Source organism: Crotalus tigris, unplaced genomic scaffold (genome assembly GCF_016545835.1).
Source record: "Crotalus tigris isolate CLP2741 ecotype Arizona unplaced genomic scaffold, ASM1654583v1 scf7180000017639.5415321, whole genome shotgun sequence".
Lineage (NCBI taxonomy): Eukaryota > Metazoa > Chordata > Lepidosauria > Squamata > Viperidae > Crotalus > Crotalus tigris.
Genome location: NW_024096532.1, coordinates 2,532,821 through 2,551,660, shown reverse-complemented (window position 1 = coordinate 2,551,660; position 18,840 = coordinate 2,532,821). Strand labels below are relative to the sequence as shown.

The following is an 18,840-nucleotide window of genomic DNA, read 5'->3' as shown; positions in this document are numbered from 1 at the left end:
GCAACTGGACTTCCTTGTTTTTCTTTGAAGACGTTTTGCTTCTCATCCAAGAAATTTCTTCAGCTCTGAGAGGATGATGGGGAATGGAAGGAGTTATACTCCTTGCAGACAGCTGGTCATTTGCCTTCTTTTAGAGAGTCGTTGAGGCTATTTGGAGGTTTACCTGTGTCCTCAGGGTCACCTGAGTAGTGCAAATGTATGTGAAGCTTTCTTGACTCAGCATGCCCAGCTGTCTGCAAGGAATATAAATCCTGCCATTCTCCACCATCCAGTCAGAGCTGGAAGAAGCTTCTTGTATGAGAAGTGAAACGTCTTCAAAGAAAAACCAGGAAGTCCAGTTGCCTCCTGAAACAAAAAGCACCTTTGGAACAGCCAACATCTGGATGACTGAGAACCTCCAGAAAATCTGGCGATTTTCCTTTTTGCTTGAAGAAGGTTAGAGATGGCTAGGTGGGGACCGACATCTGCTTGGCTTTCCTTTTTCCATAAGCCCTGCCTGTGCTTGGGGGATGTGTGGCAAAGTGGATGGGGTCAGAAAACCAGTCCTCCCCAAAACCCTGCTGGGGGAGGGCAAGGGGGGGAAGAGAGGGCTAGGAGATCCAATGACTTGTGCTTCTGTCCCTCCAAACGCAACTGGGAAAAGGTGGAAGGGGCTCTTGTTTTTTCCTCCAAAAAGCAATTAACAATCCATATCGGTTAATGGTGAGGTTAACCACAGGCAAGAGTTACTCAGGAAATGGGAGGCTCTCACCTCATGACCTCGACATAGCCTTTAGCAGCGGCCACATGGAGGGCAGTGGCCCCAGTTTTGGGGTGAGGCTCGTCATATATTTTGCCAGCATTCAGCCAATGGCGAGCATCACGAAGCATCATCTCTTCTTCCTCTCGCTTGGCTACCTCTACATCTACCCCTGAAAGCAAAGGAAATGGTGACATGAAGCGGCTGAAAAATTCTGAATGGCTGTGCCCACATTATAGTGTAGAAAACACACACACCTACTTTTTAAAAATGAAATCATAGCAATAGGATCTTTGGAACTTTCCATCTCAGAAAAAAAAAAAAAGCTGGAATCGCATCATAGGACCAGCACATATTTTATGATCCACGGTTTTATGACACACCTGTGCAATGAAACTCTTCATATTCTTTGGATTCAAATGCACGATGGATGTCGCAGTCCACACAGAAAGAATTCATGCTAATAATTTTGGGAAATTATAATCAGCAGCAACAGCAATGCAGCTCTGAAGAGGGAAGACATTTACCAGACCTAAATTTAGCCTATTTCTGTTCTCTCTATATATTTACTTTTATATAACAGGAATGTGTATATAAAAGAATCCAATAGATCGATTTTTACAGCTAGGTAATCTAAACAAAGCCACTGCAGCTAGCCCTCGATTTACAACAGTTCATTTAGCGACTGTTCCAAGTTATAACGGTCCTGAAAAAAGTGACTTAGGACTGCTTTTCACACTTACAACTATTGCAGCATCCCCATGATCATATGGTCAAAATTCAGAAACTTGGCAACTGACTCATATTTATGCGGGTCCTGGCGTCATGTGATCCACTTTGGCGATCTCCTGACAAGCAAACTCAATGCAGAAGCCGGATTCACTTAACAACTGTGTTAACTAAGTTAATACCTGCAGTGATTCGCTTAACAACTATGGCAAGAAAAATTGTAAAATGGGGCAAAACTCAATTAACAAATGTCTCACTTAGCAACAGAAAATTTGGGCTCCATAGTGGTCATAAGTTGAGGACTACCTGTAGTGTGTCCTTTTTTTTAAAACGGTGAAAATTTCAAACAGTTGCCATAGCCAATTAGCTGGAGAACCCGCTAATAGGTCATTAGAGGAAGCAGAGCTGCATCGGCTGTGGCTGCTCACGTCTCTTACCTCGTTTCTCAATTTCTGCTCGCAGCAAGGCCTCCATGTTGTCAGCCTCAGCAATGTCCAGTGGCACGTCCCCATCACTATTCACTGCAGCAATGTTGGCACCGTGGTCCAAGAGGTATCTGGGCCAGACAGTTAAGCCCAGTCAGATCCATGGGCCACCCAGCCCCATATCAGGCCTACAATCTCTACAACCCAGCAGAAAAAGGCCATCTGGCTATCATAACCAGCTTCCTGCAAAGCTTAATTTGGATAACCTAGTCTGCTGGGGTGTCAAATGCAAAGTTCAAAGACTGTAAACTTTAAGACCTATACACTGATTCATCTTCTCAGGCAAAACTCCCCCTCCCATTCCACTGAAGATGAAAGTCAAGAAGATACAGTCAAATTTTGCAAGTTTCCACACTAAATGCAGCCAAGACTCTTCCTCTTTTAAAAAAAATTGCTTAAGGTTACAGTCCTCCAAATGCATCCAGCATCTTTCACCGAGTGTGAAATGTACCAACTATGATCAGCAGACATAGCATCTCTTGAAGTTTCTACAGCTGGAGAATCCAATGTAATACTAGAGTAGTTGCCTGGACTAGCTCAATGACCAAGTGGAGGATGTGAAAGGACACACTGCTGTCACCTGCACCAAGAAGGAACTGTAAGGCTGGCTGAGAAATCTGATGTTCTAGGGCAGGGGTCCCCAACCCCCAGTCTGTGGACCAGTATGGGCTGCTGCATGCCAGCAACCGCTCTGCACAAACGAGCAAAGCCCCATCTGTGGGATGCAGGCAGCACACAAAACCACACACTCTCCAGTCTGTGGAAAAACCTTTCTCCACGGAACCAGTCCCTGGTGGCCAAAAGTTTGGGGACCTCTGTTCTAGGAGCTTTAGGCAAAAAAATGCACAAATCTTCACCCAGCCCAAACTCACTGTGCAATCTCAATGTAGCCACAGGAGGCAGCGACATGCAGCGGAGTCCAGCCTTCATTGTCTGCCTGGTTTATATCAGCTCCATTTTCCACCAGAAATTCAACCACTTCCATGTTTTCATCAATGCAGGCCTGGAAGAACCAGAAGCTTCATTATCAAACAAATCCAACCTCATATTTCTCTCATTTGTAATACAAAAGTCTTCACCTGCCTTAAGAGAAAAGCCAATTCCCCTCATCAAATTTATCACCCTCCATTCCTTCCCCAGTGCCACAAACACGTACCCCATAGTAACATGGCAGCGTTTGGGCCATGCAGGGTGGACGATGGTTAAAATGGCAACCCTTGAAAGGGGAAACAGAACACTGTAAACATGTAATAGATTTTTAGACTAGAAAATAGGACTGAAAAACCAAAGTCCCTGGGAATTTTGTAATATTTGTCTCACTTTCAGTGCAGCTGGCGACCAAAAATGTTATCCCAACTGGGCAGGGGGCATTGTGCATTTGACAGGGAAATAAACAAGGTTTTCAAGTAATAAGAAGATTGTAGCAGAGGCACAATTACCCAGTAGGTCACAGAATAAAATCTCTAGCACACAACTTTTTAATGAAAAACTGCAATAGGCTTCTAAGATGGGAACGAAATATGTGGGTTATCGGGAAGGAGCCTTGAGACGGTAATCTAACTGAGTGATGGAAACTCTGCGGCTCTACAGAGATTTCTGAACAACCCCTAATAAAACCAGCCAGAACGCCCAAAGGAGAGAGATGCTAGGACTGTTTTTGAGAACAAAAGAACTACCAGTTTTCCATCCCTGCCCTAAACTCAATTAACAGACTCAAAACAGAAACTGGAACCAATAAAGGTAGTCCTTGATTTATGACCACAACTGGGATCAGAATTTGGATTGTTGAGCAAAGTAGTCAGGTCACTGTTTTACCCAGTGATTGAAAGTCTTGGCACTCCATCTATTGTCATCATACAATTATAAGATTTTCTTTTTTTTAAAAAAAAAATATCATGTGCCCATGCAACTGGAGGGTTTATCTCAGGTCTGAAGTCTACCCAAAACTTGATATGGCCATCTGGAGATGCTTTTCCTTTCCAAAGGCATCCTCTTGATCTAACTTCTAGTCATAAGGAGCTGGAATAGCTAGAACAGCTAGAATAGAATTATTCAACCTACCAAACTTCTTAATCCACTAGTATAGTGCTGGAAAACAAAACTTACACTTTATTTCTAGAGGTAAGATATGAGTGGATAGGCAACAGATATGATCACTTAGTTTCCAAGGAAAGCTATATCATGCAATGTTATGTCTGACCCAAAACACAATGAAGCAAAATTATTATTTACTTATTTATATAACTTATAGGTCATCATCTGCCAATGATTCCAACAGCTTACAATTAAAAGGTTAAAACAAAAAAGACAAAAAGGAGATAATGAGCAACCTAAAGTCAACATATAACCATCCAGCAATGGCTTAACCTTCATCCTTCCCCAAAACCTGGGAAAGTCAGGTCTTTGATGGCTTCTTAAACATCATCAGAAAGGAAACTTGATTTTTTTTCTTGAAACCAGGACAATAAGTCATGGTTTCAGGTTGCTTCAAAGTCCAGCCCATTGATTTGGATTTAATAGCAAACCATGTTTGATCTGATTTGATTATGTGTCATCAAGTAGGGGACACATGGATAGATCACATTGATTAATCTGACTGGGTTCCGGCATAATGTGTAGGAAGCTGCACTATGGCTTGGATGAAAAGGCAGACTCTGGTTTCTGTCAAAGAGGAAGTATTTCAGTCTGTAAAAGTGAGGGGAGAAAGCAGGGGAAACACAAGAAGAGCTTTTATTATTTAGGGTCAAACCTTGGCAGCTTTAAGACTTGTAGACTTCAACTCCCAGAATTCTGAGAGGGGAATTACATAAGTCTGTTGCCTGGGGAACAATGCTAGCTGGGGAATTCTGGGAGCTAAAGTCCACAAGTTTTAAAAGTTGCCAAGGCTGGACATCCCTGATTTAGATGGAAAGCCATAGTTTGATATTATGTGCAAAGGAATTGCAGGTGATTTTTTTTTTTTAAAGTGCTAAATCTCCAAGGGCTCTTTTTGCATCTCATACTAGATATGCTGCAAGATGGTATATATGTCGAAAAACAATCACCTACCAAAACTGGGAGGTGGATGGGGGGGGGGAGGGAGGAGAGACGAGAAAGAGAAGGAAGAAAATTGGACCAGTAAATCTTTGATGTTTCTTATAATGTCAGGAAAATGCAGCTGTGCTACTTTTCTTCTTTCAGGCACAAAAGATGTCAGAACTGAAGGCAGCTGCTTTTGCTCATTGCTTTCATCTGCCTTTAATAACAGGTTTTGAATTTGCAGTCAACCCATGCAAAATAAAACTGACTGAAGCAATAACACCAGATGGGTGTATGATATCAAAGAGCCACGGAAGAGGAGACATTCTTCAGAAAAGAGAAAAACTAAGGATGCTGAAGCAGGGGGAATGAATAGAGGGTCCTCTTAGAAGGCAGTCAAGGAGGAAGGGTCTCCTGTGAGTCTCAACAGATTGCTTTGCATCCATTAAAGCATCATTGTCCACCCTGCCTTTTTTGGTGTTCTCCGATTTCCAGCAACTCCCCAAGGACACGAGCACGTTTGCTGAATGCGTCAATCCAGGCCACCATCCAGAACAAGAATAAGTGGAGTAGCCATCGCAATGAACAGCCGTGCATTTTGCCTACTTCCAAAGCACTGCTATTCTCATCCCTATTTCTACAGGTAGTCCTCGACTTACAACAGTTTGTTTAGTGACCATTCAAAGTTACCATGGCATTGAAAAAAGTGACTTATGACCGTTTTTCAGACTTACGATCGTGGCAGTATCCCCATGATCCTGGGGTCAAAATTCAGACGCTTGGACAACCGACTCATATTTATGATGATTGCAGTGTCCTGGATCACTTTTGACATCTCCTGACAAGCAAAGTCGATGAAGAAACCAGATTCATTTGACAACCAAGTGGCAAAGTTAATAACTGCAGTGATTCCCTCAACAATTGTGACAAGAAAGACCCTAAAATGAGGCAAAATTCACTTAACAATTGTCTCACTTAGCAACATAAATTTTGGACTCCATTGTGGTTGTAAGTTGAGGACTACCTGTATTTCTCTATGGCCAATTTGAGCCATGCCACAGATAGAAGTGCCAAGTTTTGAAACCGAGAGTTTATACCGAGGGTGTGTGTGTGTCAAACTGCCAGCCTGTGGGCCGGACGCCTCACAAGGAAACAGCGCCTACCCCATTGCCGGCAATGGGAAAAAAGTTCCGTCACATCACGTCGCAAGTTTGACATGTCTAACTAGCACTCGGAGATCTAGGCTGCAGAAATCCAGATGGCCCCTAGATGAGAGCAAATAATTACAGATTTCTGTTCATCTCTGCAGCCATTTAATGGTCATCCAGATCATCCAGCCAAGCTATATGGTAGAGAAAGAAAAATATTAAGCAATTTCAAAAATAATAACTACATCGTATCGTAAGCTACTGAAGCTGGTGCATTCCCCACTAAGGTCGTCTAATCAGTACATAATGCTATTCCAGAACGGCTAGATTTATACACCATTGGTGTATAAACAAGCCACACTATAGCATGGCTGGATATGTTACACTTTACAGAAAACAATCCTGGCCAAGGGGTCACTAATCCTATTCATTTCAGTTTTTTTCTCAAAAAATAACTCTAGCTCAGCTGGCTGGATCTGCTGCTTAAATGTTCTGGGCTTTCAGTCACCATTTATCTGACTGGAAAAGGTAGAGATACCGGTTGGATAAAAGGGTTGTTATGGAATGCTTATGGAGTTGGGTCTAGGACAGCAATTAGTTAAGGAATTAGTTAAGTATTCAGATGACACAGCAATCCTCCAGAATCCCAGTTTACACAAACTAGTAAGCCCCAAATACTTCCACTGGCTCCTGCCTTCAACAGGTGTGTCTAACCCACAAATGACCCCATTTATAATTTATTAGTGTCATTCAAATTGGTGAAAGGAGCCAAATCCCCTTCCCTTGAACTGCAAAAGAACAAAACATAGGGTGTGGTTTGTCAGCCACAAGTGCAAGGCGCCAGGCAAAAGTGATTGCAGAATGCTGGCAAACTCAGGCTCATTGTATCATAGGAAATAAAGTTTTTTTAAAAAAGCAGAGCAGTATTAACATTCCTGACAGATTGCAGCAATATCTGCAGCTTCATGCTGATAAACACAGATTACAGAACACACATTTATTTTGTGCACTGCATATGGCTTAAAGTAGATTCTAAAATACAATACCAAGTTGTCAAGTAACACAATTCAGCTATCAGATTCACACCTTTGAAAAAACATGAACAGCCAATGACAAATTTAATTTAAACCAGACATTTAAATCAGATTTCCTGTTGGTTGATTTAAAACATGAATTAAAGTGTGATTTAAATCAATCCACCCTGCTAAACACATTACATTTTAAATAAAATGCTTCAAAATTCTATGCCAGTGGTTCTCAACCTTTTTAATGCCGCGACCCCCAACCGGTCGTAAGTCGAGGACTACTCAACTAGCGCAGCACCGTTTGCAGAATGGGACTTTTGGCGGGCTCAGCAGGGCAGAGACAGCCTGGACAATTCCTATTGGCTTTTGAAAGCCAATAGAATTAGACTCTATTCAAGAGAGTCTATTCTATCGGCTTTCAAAAGCCAATAGAATAAAAGGGAGTAGCACAGCTAAGGAAAAGGGGGAAAAATGGCAGACTGCATTGTTTGGCGACCCCCGTGAAATGGTCGTTCGACCCCAAATAGGGTCCCGACCCACAGGTTGAGAACTACTGTTCTATGCTAAGAAAACAAGAGTGCTGTAATATAAGCAACTTGGATTGTGGAAATTCAATGCAACAATTTGTGCGCTGCCACTGTGCAGATTTTGAACACGTGTTTGTATTGTGTCATATATTTGGTTTGGCACAAATGGGAAGGCAGAGAAGAGAGGTTCGTAGAACATGAAATCTGCCCCCTTACCAGTGCAAAGTTAGAGATTGCCTCTTGAATGTTACTTCATAAATTCAACCATCTTTCTAGGTTTATGTATGAGCAATTTATAACACTCAGACACCCAGTGTACCTTGATAAGATCTTGACTTCTCCTAATTTTTTATACAAGCGTCCTTGGCCTAGTTACAAGGGTCCTAGATTTATGATGGTCCTCATGCTTACAACCATTACAGTATCCACATGGTCCCACAATTAAAATTCAGGTGATTGGCAACCAACATCTATTTATTCCAGTTATGACTTTCTCAGGGGCTTCCGACAAGCAAAGTCAAGGGGGGGGGGGAGAGGCCAGATTTGCTTAACAACTGTGTGATTCTTTTAACAACCATGGCAAAAAGGTAATAAATCAGGCACGACTCATTTAAAATCTTCATTGCTTAGCAACTGTAGTTCAGGTCTCAATTGCAGTTTTTAGTTGCGGACGACCTGTATCACACTGGTTGCCTTTCACAAATTACTAGACTAGTTATGTTGGGTAACAGGACAGGTGGACTGCCTGGAAAAGGAAGTTGCCCAAGACAGCTTAGCTGGGGCTAAATGCCAGATTCCACTTCTTCAAGATTTCTTGAAGGTAAGAAAACCATGGGCTGTTTTTTGAGAACATGGATTCAAATTATTTCTACATAAGGCTCCATTATCACAAAAAGAACTTATTTTCTGCTGTTGCTCTCATTTGAAGCAAAAAGATCAATTTGAGAAATCAGGACATGACTTTTTAAAGAGTCCTACTTGATGAGATGGCACCGGAGGTAAGGGGGGGGGGGAGATGCTGTCTATTTCACAAGCCAAGTGAGGACCAACGTGAGTAGCCTCTGCTCAGAAGGCAAGATTTAATCCCCACCATACGAGAACAATTTACTATGGTTGTAGAAACATTCCTCAGAAAACCTTCTTGAACTGACCATAAAACCACCCCAAGTCTCCTTCTTAGGCCCTACTTCTACCTAACGAGCCCAGAAACCTGAACCCTGATCCTCCTCCAAAGCAGCGCATGTCCATTTGAACAGTTGAGAGTATGAGTAATGGCAACAACACTCTTTAAGATAGTGTTTCTCAACCTTGACAATTTTAAGGCATGTGGACTTCAACTCCCAGAATTCCACAGCCAGCAATGCTGGCTGTGGAATTCTGGGAGTTGAAGTCCATATGCCTTAAAATTGTCAAGGTTGAGAAACACTGCTAAGAGATGAGGATCCCAGGCTTGTTATGGCCACATGCCAAGATTTTCTCTCATGAACCACCCACCTGCAAAATGCCCCTGCCTCAGGGAAATCATGTATTTTTAGAAGAACGTTCTTGTTTACTTGCCTGTTCCAAAGACTGCAGCATCTAAATATATATAGTTCCCTCATAAATGGAATGTTTGCAACCTGAAAAATGTTGTAACATCTGAATTTTGATTAAACCAGAATCCTTTCAAATTTCCCATCACACTGCAAAACTCTACTGGATACTAAAGTCTCTCAGCACTGGGAGGATAATACTCACGTAAGTATTTATTCAAAAATACAAGGACTAGCACAAATGCAAGGACTAAGGGGGGAAAAATCACGAGCTGGTTTAAATTGTAACCACACTGACTATATATATATTCAATAGATACTGTATGGGTTTGCAGGTTCTTAGATTTTTAATCTTTTAAAATTCTCAGTTGAAGCTAAACCAACTCCTCCTCCAAAACAGGACACACTGCCTTTGAAAAAAAGCCATACAAATATCCAACCATCCGTCTCAAACCTGCCCACTATTCTGAGTATTTATGGATACACTTTGGAAACTGGTTCTATGCATAATTCCCAGGCTTTTTTTTTTTTCAGAATCAAGGGAAACTAAAGAAACAGGCCTCATTCTGCAACGTATTTCCAGATGTACACAGGTCATGTGCTCCTACAGCCTTTCTAATTTTTGCTTTGCTGAAAGTCAGAGGGCAAACCTGGCACAAAGAATAAGCATTCAGGGCTTCTGGCAATTCATGGTGAGGAGAAAGTCCCTGGGCTCTGAGAGTAACTAGATCCCAAGCCAATCATGGGAACAGTTGGAAAACAGGTTGCAGCTTCATGAAGAGCACTAAATGACTACCTTAACAGGGCCAAATTGCCCCCTACCCAGGGCTATATCGTAGGTTCACCTTTTGTGTTCACTGCTTAGATTAGAAGATGAGCATTTTTAATAACAAGAGAACTGGTAAAGCTATGTAGAGCAGCTTCTTTTGAAAAATTAGATTTTTCCAGGCTCCATATACCATTGCCTTTAAGCTTCTCTACAGGTTATCCTGAATTATAATTTTTAATTTGGCACTAGGAAAAAGTTAAAAATCATTAGCTTTCTCCTGGTTTCTGTCACTTTGTCACCTCTTCTACCATCTTTGTGTTGTGTGATATTATCTGACACTGAAACTACCCAACAGTCAATTGTGGCCCTCCACTCAATTTAAAAAAAGGGAGGCACATCCTTGCAGAGTAAAACAGGTATCCATTTATCTATTAATGCTCTAGTTTCAGCTAGCTCTATGCATAAAACAGAGATAGAAGTGTTTTCAAGGGTCATTAAATCTACCTATCCCCAATCTCATGACAGCAACTACCATATTTTTGACCAGTGATCATCCAAGTAAAAAAAAAAAAAAAATAGGATTGAGGAATTCTTCCTAGCATTTATCTTTCTTTTCTATATTTTAAATCTCTTAATCAGTTCCAGGCTTCTGCAGCTGACTTCCCCAACGTGACACTTTTTAGCTGTGATGCAACTTTGCAAAGTTCCCAGTCCCAATGCATCTGGAGGCCACCAGTTTTGTGGTTAGCTGAACTAGAGGCGAGGCCTTCAGTTTTTTTCTCAAGATGGCAATTCTATCACCTCTAAACAGTCTCTTGCTTACGCAGAATAATCCAGGGAATGCCGCTAAGGCTGGGGTTCCAAAAGCAGGCACACCAGAGGCGACACTCACATTTTCCAGAACATTGAAGAAAACAAACATTTGGTGCAATGTACAAAACATCAGCATTCCCTAATTTCTTCTGTATCTTTAATCCTTCCCTTCATTATCGAAAGAAAAAGTGGCATACAGTTAGTCCTCAACTTACAACAGTTCATTTAGTTAAGTGTTCAAAGTTACAACAGCACTGAAAAAAGTGACATATGACCAATCTTCATACTTATGAGCTTTGTGGCATCCCCATGATCACATGAAGAGCCGAGGTGGCGCAGCAGTTAGAGTGCAGTACTGCAGGCCACTTTAGCTGACTGTGTTCAGCAGGTCAGCGGTTCAAATCTCACCGGCTCAAGATTGACTTAGCCTTCCATCCTTCCGAGGTAGGTAAAATGAGGACCCAGATTGTTGGGGGCAATGTAAATATATATATACATTGCTTACTGGTGTACACCGCTTAGAGAGTGCTTGCACTTAAAGCGGTATATAAGTCTCATAAAATAAAATAAATAAAATAAATGATCAAAATTCAGATGCTTGGCAACTGAGTCGTATTTATGACAGTTCAAGTGTACTGGGGTCATGGGATCCTCTTTTGCAACCTCCTGACAAAGTCAATGAGGAAACCCGATTCACTTAATAAACTGTGTTACTAACTTAACAACTGCAGTGATTCACTTAACAACTGTGGCAAAAAAGGTCATAAAACAAAGCAAAACTCACTTAACAAATCTCTCCCTTAGCCACAGAAATTTTGGACTCAATTGTGGTCATAAGTCAAGGACTACCTGTACTTGGTTCTTATCTCATTTTCTTTTACAATTGTCTGAAGCCAGAAAGAAAAGGACCAGGTCAATGTCACCCAATGAGCCTGATGGCTGGGTGAAGATCTGAAGTCTCCAAGGATAATGGGCAGCACCAATCAATTTGCCAGCTTGGACAAGCCATTTTTTTTTTAAATGGTCAGATATAATGGAAGAGGGTTAGGAAAAGGCACACATCACAAGATTAGGCATCAAGTCCCACAAAAAGAACAATTTTAGCCTTGAGAGGACTGAGGCTCCTCAAGTACCTGAAAGCATGTTTCACAAAACCCTTTTCTCATCTCAAAGTGCAGGTTGTGAAATAACGGGTTCAAGTCTCAGCTTGATAGCCTCTAGATCACAATATCATGTCATGGCCCAACCAAGCACTTCCTCATGACTCCCACCCCTGCCAATTACTGGCCTTAAAGTCTGGAACTGTAAACCTGACAGGGGAAGAAAGCAGAACCCAGACCTCCCCAACTACCTAGCCAGTTTGACAAATTGGTATCTGGAGATGGCGGGAAGATGGGGAACAGGGCAAGAAGCCAAACTGCTTCAAGAAAATGAAGTACGCAATGGAAAATTTCACAGGAGCAAAATTAAAGGGGGTGGGGGTGAACATACAGAAGAGACAGCTGCCTCAGTGCCTTCTAATGAGAAACCCAGGGAAGAAAGATTTATTTTAAGCATAACTTTTCCTTGCCTCTGATGGGAACTTGGTGGAGGAATCCAAAACAAACTGCAATCCAATGAGCCAATACCTAAATACTCCTTAATAAATGTACACCCAATATAGACAATCATGTTTCTGGATCGCTTTGATAGATACTCAGTTCTAACCAGCTTAGTGCTAGTACTGATTGCTAAACCCACCCTGGCCAGGTGCAAAGGGAGAATATTCAGACTTGCAATCCATTTCAGTGCAGTGAAGGTCACAGATATAAAGACTGCTGTATAAATTTGGTGGTTACCAGCCTCGGTTGTCAAGGGAAAGAGAAGCAAGATAACTGTACCTCCTGCCACTGGAAATAAAGCCACCCTTTCCAGATATCCAACCAATCAGAACCCACTTGTATGATGAGCGTTCTTCAGTCCATCATCTACACTGGAGCAAGATCAAGACTTAGGGCAGCATTAAACACACTTGCGATCGCAAGCATTGTTGGCCAGAGTGGGATTGTGTTGCTCTCCCTCACTCAGGAAGATTGTATTTTACCATTCTCTTTGAAACAGCAATTGTAACTTGACCAAGGAACAAGAAAGAGAACCAACAGAAGATATGTAGCTCAGGGTTGAACTGTGGGGTTCTTGGTGCTCTCTGAGTTTGGTGGTTTTCTTGCAGAAAACCAAACTAAGTAACATCATCAGTACTAGACCTGACATCATTTAGCATCAATGATGTTACCTAATCTGATAATGAAACATCTGCAAGAAAACCACCAATCTCAGAGAGCACCAAGAAAGAGGACCTTGAGGAAAAGGAGGATTGTAGGAATTTGAAGTGTGGTCTGGATGATCGCAAACCATGTTCACAAAAAGAATGATTAGCCACTTTTGAATAGAACAACAGTTAATATTCTAAAGATACCTAGCTTACCATGAATAAAGTCAACATACAACAGCTGGATTCATTTATCATAGTAAAACATTTTCTTTGAGTTAGTGCATTGTGTGAAAACAACCGCACCCGTAGCAACGAAGTATGTATTTCATCAGTTGTAACTTTTTCAACGTGCCATGATTAAGGAAACACTGGCGTAAAACAACATGAAAATTCAGCATTCATTCATCCTTTAGTCCTCTTACTAGTGGTGAAACTCACCTAAAAGGAAAGACTTGCCATAATGTCCAAACTTGGATACACCAGTATTTAATTCTTTATAAGCTAGAGTTCAGACATTACAAAAAGCTTTCATTTCCATACTTTATATCAGCGGCCCCCAACCTTTTGGGCACCAGGGACTGGTTCTGTGGAGAGAGGTTTTTCCGTGGACAGGAGGGGGCATGGTTTCATGTGATGTCTGCATCCCGTGGAAGGGGCTTTGCTTATTTGTGCAGATCGGTTTCTGGCATGCCGTAGCTTGATATACTATGTAAATATGTCTCATAAAAGGAGACCAGCACACTTTGGCTTCAACTTTGCTACAGAAGACTAATACAGAAAGATTGGGGAAAACCTTGGGACAATAAAGTAACATGTGCTAATGTACAAGACTGATATCATAGGAAGTTGGACAAATAATATAATGAACTGGCAAAGCCTTAAAGGCCTCCAGTTTCTAATTCATGTTTTCTCGACTGACCTTTTTTCAGGACCTGCCAAACAGCATCTTCTTTAGCCATCATGAAAACAGCAAGTGCTGCAGGGAAAGGTAGAAACTCTTTTACTCAGAGTTTACTATACTATGGGAAGCCAATCCTACCGGATTATACAATCTGCACCAAGCCATAAGACATTTGGCTCAGCACACTCAACCTCTGAAATTACAAGTTGGCAGTTGGATGATTCCAATGTTCTGCAAACAGTGGTAGAAATTAAAGGCAGATCCTTTCCACTCTTTCAGGGTCTGTGTAGGAACACATTGAGAACCCTCCAATGCAGATCCTGAGATGGCATTGTTTGATCTTTCAAGGATGAAAGCAGAATGAATCACTTGTCCTTTCTGTGTGGAAAATGACTTCTAAAACCAAGAGGAAATGAGGAATTGCATTCCAAGAGGCTAGGATTCGTCTAAATCCCCAAACATCTCCAGCAATGGGATCACTACAGAGAGCCTGTTTGGGGTAGTGGTTAAGGGGCTGGCATGGCATGTTCACTGCCTTGAGTATAAAGTAATAAAGGCAGAATAAAAATCTAACAGAGAAACAGGCATGGAAAGATTTTTTTCTTCAAGTGCTAGAAGACATCAACCCAGAGTTCTCACTTGAGGCGCAAATGTCCAGGCTCAAATTATCCTACTTCAGGCACATTATGAACCAGCTCTCTGGAAAAGGTAATAATGATGGGAAAAATGGAAGGAGAGAGAAGATGACAGCCGCAAAGTGGACAGACTCAGTTATGGTCGTGATGTCACCAGGAGACTGGAAAGAATAGGCTAGAGATTGTCATGGAGAACATCTGTCTGTGATCGCTAGGAGTTGAAAAAGATGGAACATAATCACTGGAAGACAAGATACTAGGGTAGATATTAAATTAGACATAAAAGAATGACCCATTAGGTTGTCAAGTGATCAAGAAATGTTTTTGCCCATCACTTTTTGGTAAATCACTGTAGGCAACTATCTTGCGCCAAAATAACATTTTCTTCCAAACCGCTAAGGCAGAGGAACATGCCTTCATTTTCATTCTGCACGTGCAGCCTGCATACATTATTCATTAGCCAAGCTGGAGTTGCCATCACTTTGCAAAGTGGAGCAGCCGCCTGGCTAATAAAATTCCAATTGCCAACTGGGATGCCAAATATGTTGCAAGGATGGGGATGGCTTTTTAACTGCAGCAGCTCAGTGGAAGGAGGAACAGATTATTCCTCTAGATATGGTCACATAAAGACCACTACAGCCCGGGCTGGGAAATACCGCATTTTTGGAAAACGGGTTACAAAGCCCATAATCCACCCCAGAGCCGAGTCCAGAAATTAGCGATTCCCAGGGCACGAAGGAGCTTTGCAAACTCTCCTCACAGAGAGTTGACCCTGGCATGGAAGACGCCCCTGCTATTCCCCCCCCCCCCCGAGACAAAGACACTCTGTACAAGCTCAGAGAAACCCTTTCCTTGGGGCCCACTCCGCAGGCGTTTGCCCAGCCAGGACAAAATAAGAGAGCGGAGAAGCAGGAGGCGAACGGCGGGGCTCCCTCTGGCATTCGTGGCTACCTGGTGGAGAGCGCTGATGCCGTCCGCGTTGGTGCCGTTCACGGCGGCCGGGTCGGCCCGGAGCATCTCCCGCGCCGCTTCCAGCTCGGCGCCGGCGCAGCAGGCCAAGAACTCGGCGGCCGCGTCGAAACGGACCGCGCGCGGGCGTCCGCCGGAGCCCATCCCAGGCGCCGCGAGAGACAGCGCCTCATCCGCGGACGCCGGCAACCCAGCCGGAGCGGGTGAAGGCGCGGAATCTGCGGGAGGCGGGGTCGGGAGAAGAGTAGCAGCGGCGGCGGCCGCCTCGGCCTCGGCCCAGGCACGGAGTTGTTCCCGCCGCCGCGCTCGGGCGCCTTCTCCCTCGGAGAGGGAGAGCAGCGGCGCCGCCATTTTCTTCCTCTGCTGCAGCCGCCGCCGCCAGCCCGGCTGGGCGGCCCTCCCGGCCCAGCTCCTCGGTAGGCTGAAAAGCAGCCGGAGAGACGCCTCTCGGCTTCCGTATCCAGACGGGAAGGAAAGAAGGGGGAGCAAGATGAAGCCGGGGAGGGAGGAAAGAGCTTGTGGGGCATCACGGGAAATGGAGTCCTAGTTCCCCTATTTTCCTTTTTTCCTGCCCACGGTGTGACGGAAGTGACTACTCTTCGTTTTCCTATAACTTTAATCATAACTTTCTGTGAAAGCGGAACAAACGCCTTTTAAACTTTATTATTTATATACACGTCACATGCTTTTACAGCCCTTTCCTTTGGAACAGAATTCCCTCCTAAGAACTGTATCACCTTTGTTCATGATATCTATTTCCTATCTCTATGGAACTTTCTTTTTTCTTTTTTTTTAAAAAAGGATGTTTAATAGCCTGCCGGCTATTGTTATTCTTCTCTCGCGCAAATGCTCCTGGGAGATAAAGTCCATAAGAAGTGAGAAAAGTTTCAATAGTAACTTTATAAAAACGCTCTAATTCCGGCGGGAGATTCTGACCCAATTTTCTACCGAGTCGTTTACAATTTCCACAGTTGTTTAGAATGGCTTTTATAGGATTTACGAAGTTAGCATGGAAAATCCTTCTAAAGGTTCTCCGAAGAGGGGGCGGAGTTGAATGTCTCTATGGGCCCTCGCTCTGAAGGGTGATGTCATCGAATACCCATAGAACTGGAAAAAGTATAGCATCAAGGTGCTTTTTATTGTCTATGGTTGGTCCCTCTAAGCGGGCAGTCTAACTACAGGTATTCCTCAACTTACGACCACAACTGAGCCCAAAATTTATATTGCTAAGTGACAAATTTATTAAGAGAGTTCTGCCTCTTTTTACAACTTTGCTTGTCACAGTTGTTAAGTAAATCAGTGCAGTCATTAAATTCGTAACACAGTTGTTAAGTAAATCTGGTTTCCCCATTGACATTGCTTGTCAGAAGGCTGCAATAGAGGACTACATGACCCCTGGGACACTGCAACCGTCATAAATGTGAGTCAATTGTCAAGCATCTGAATGTAAATTACCTGACCATGGAGATGCTGCAACAGTTATAAATGTGAAAAATGGTCATAAGCCACTTTTTCCAGTGCCATTGTAACTTCGAAAAGTCACTAAGTGAATTGTTGTAAGTTGAAGACTACTTGTATATTGTTTATTTACACTATATAAATACAATAGTATAATAGTATATTATTTATACTATAAATTTTTATAAAGATACCAAGGGAAATGAGCAGTGTGAACCTAGTATTTCTGGGCTGCTCATTTTAAACCATTGGGGACCTCAAAGAGAGGTTTCTTTTCTGTTCAGTATCTCTTTGTCCTACTCTAATTTCCAGATTTTGGGAGTTCCGGATTACTTAGTTATTTCCTAAATTTTAAATAATCTCTGTTCTTCTTCCATATTTATGCAGTTCCTAGTCTGTTTTCCTTAGCTTTTTCCTTTTTTTCCCCATATACACAAATATGCCCACACACATAGATAAAACCTCTTTTGTATGAAGCCTAAGACAATTACTTTTAATTTATATAAGCTACCCAGAAATCCCAAGCAAGAAAGACAGAGTGATTCTGACCCACTTGAGCCTACACAGTGGCTATGTGGCAGTAAAGCACCAGTACTAACACTTTCCCCCTGATATTGCTTCCATGGATGGTCATGCAATAGCACCATTTAAGACAGCGCTTCTCAATCTTGGAAACTTTAAGATGTATGGACTTCAACTTAGTGCTCCAGCCAGCTGGATGGGTCTGTCAAGAGTGAAAATCATGCTAACTTCATAAACCCTATAATCTTGGACTTTTATCTGGATACTTGGGCATACTGGGAGTTGAAATCCATGCATCTTAAAGTTGCAAAGGTTGAAAAACACTGATCCAGGATGACTCTCCACATTGGAAAGAAATGGGCAAGAAGACTTCCCAGAAGACTCTTGGGACCTTTTCATCCAACCTTTTGCTAATAAAGTCAATTACAAATTGCCCAAGTCTTGACTCTTTGTGGGCCAGTTCTGAAGCAAAAATTGTAAAGAGTCTTGTGCTGTTACCTGGGACTCCTCTCTATCCATGGATTGAATCAAGTGAATAAGGGACCTTTTACGTAAGTTCTGCCAGTTATGATCCATATCATGACCCTCCTCACTTTTTTAAGGGATTGATAAACTGGATCTGAAAGGTGATACTTGCCTTGTTACAAGAGAGAATGATACCAGCAACCTTGAAAGTGGAATTCCATAGATCAGGACTTTTCAACCTTTTCACCGACTGTACCATTTTTAGGATATGGCAATATTCGAGTACCACCTAGCAAGGTGTCAAAAACTTGATGACCCAAAAAAAAAAAAACCTGTTCAAAGTTGCAATTGCACTGAAATGACTTATGACCATTTTTCACACTTACGACCATTGCAGAATGCCCAGGGTCATGTGATTTATATTTGGTTGCTTGGCAACTGATTCATATTTATGATGGCCACAGTGTCCCAAGGTCATGTGATCCCCTTTTGCAACCTTTTGACAAGCAAAGTCAGTGGCAAGGCTGCTGGTGGCCAAGTGCTCTCTCCCTTCTTCCCTGCCTTCCTCTTTCTCATGCCCACCTCCTTCTGAAGGAAGAATTTGACCCCCCCCATTTTCCCTCTTCCATATATTCATCAAACAAGGAAAAGCCTCCAGAGACAGAAAAGACAAGCTGCTGAATGAACTACCTTAAAAAGGCACATTCCCCTTTAAGAATTAGCTACTGGCTAGAAAGGAAAGTTGAGCATAGCGGGCACTTAAGGAGGAAAAAAATATATAGTAAGTACTGACTGCCGGCTAAGGCAGTCTCTTCAAATGGCTCCATTCATAAGTAAAGGAACGCTACAGGCAA

The 18,840-nt window shown here is 42.5% G+C and overlaps 1 protein-coding gene across 2 annotated transcripts in view; it reads right to left on the bottom strand.

Annotated features, from left to right (window-relative positions):
- Nucleotides 1-16,041, bottom strand: part of PPP1R12C (protein phosphatase 1 regulatory subunit 12C) — a 44,171-nt gene extending 28,130 nt beyond the window's left edge. Inside the window, exons 1-4 of one of the 2 annotated variants that reach the window (XM_039335140.1) lie at nt 15,524-16,041; nt 2,826-2,956; nt 1,906-2,024; nt 752-911 (exon numbers count right to left, since the gene is read on the bottom strand). In XM_039335140.1, coding sequence (XP_039191074.1) covers nt 752-911; nt 1,906-2,024; nt 2,826-2,956; nt 15,524-15,892 — 779 coding nt within the window. In that variant the 5' untranslated portion in view covers nt 15,893-16,041. The remainder of the gene's footprint in view (nt 1-751; nt 912-1,905; nt 2,025-2,825; nt 2,957-15,523) is intronic. The other variant, XM_039335141.1, reaches the window with a different exon arrangement.
- Nucleotides 16,042-18,840: the final 2,799 nt, after the last annotated feature.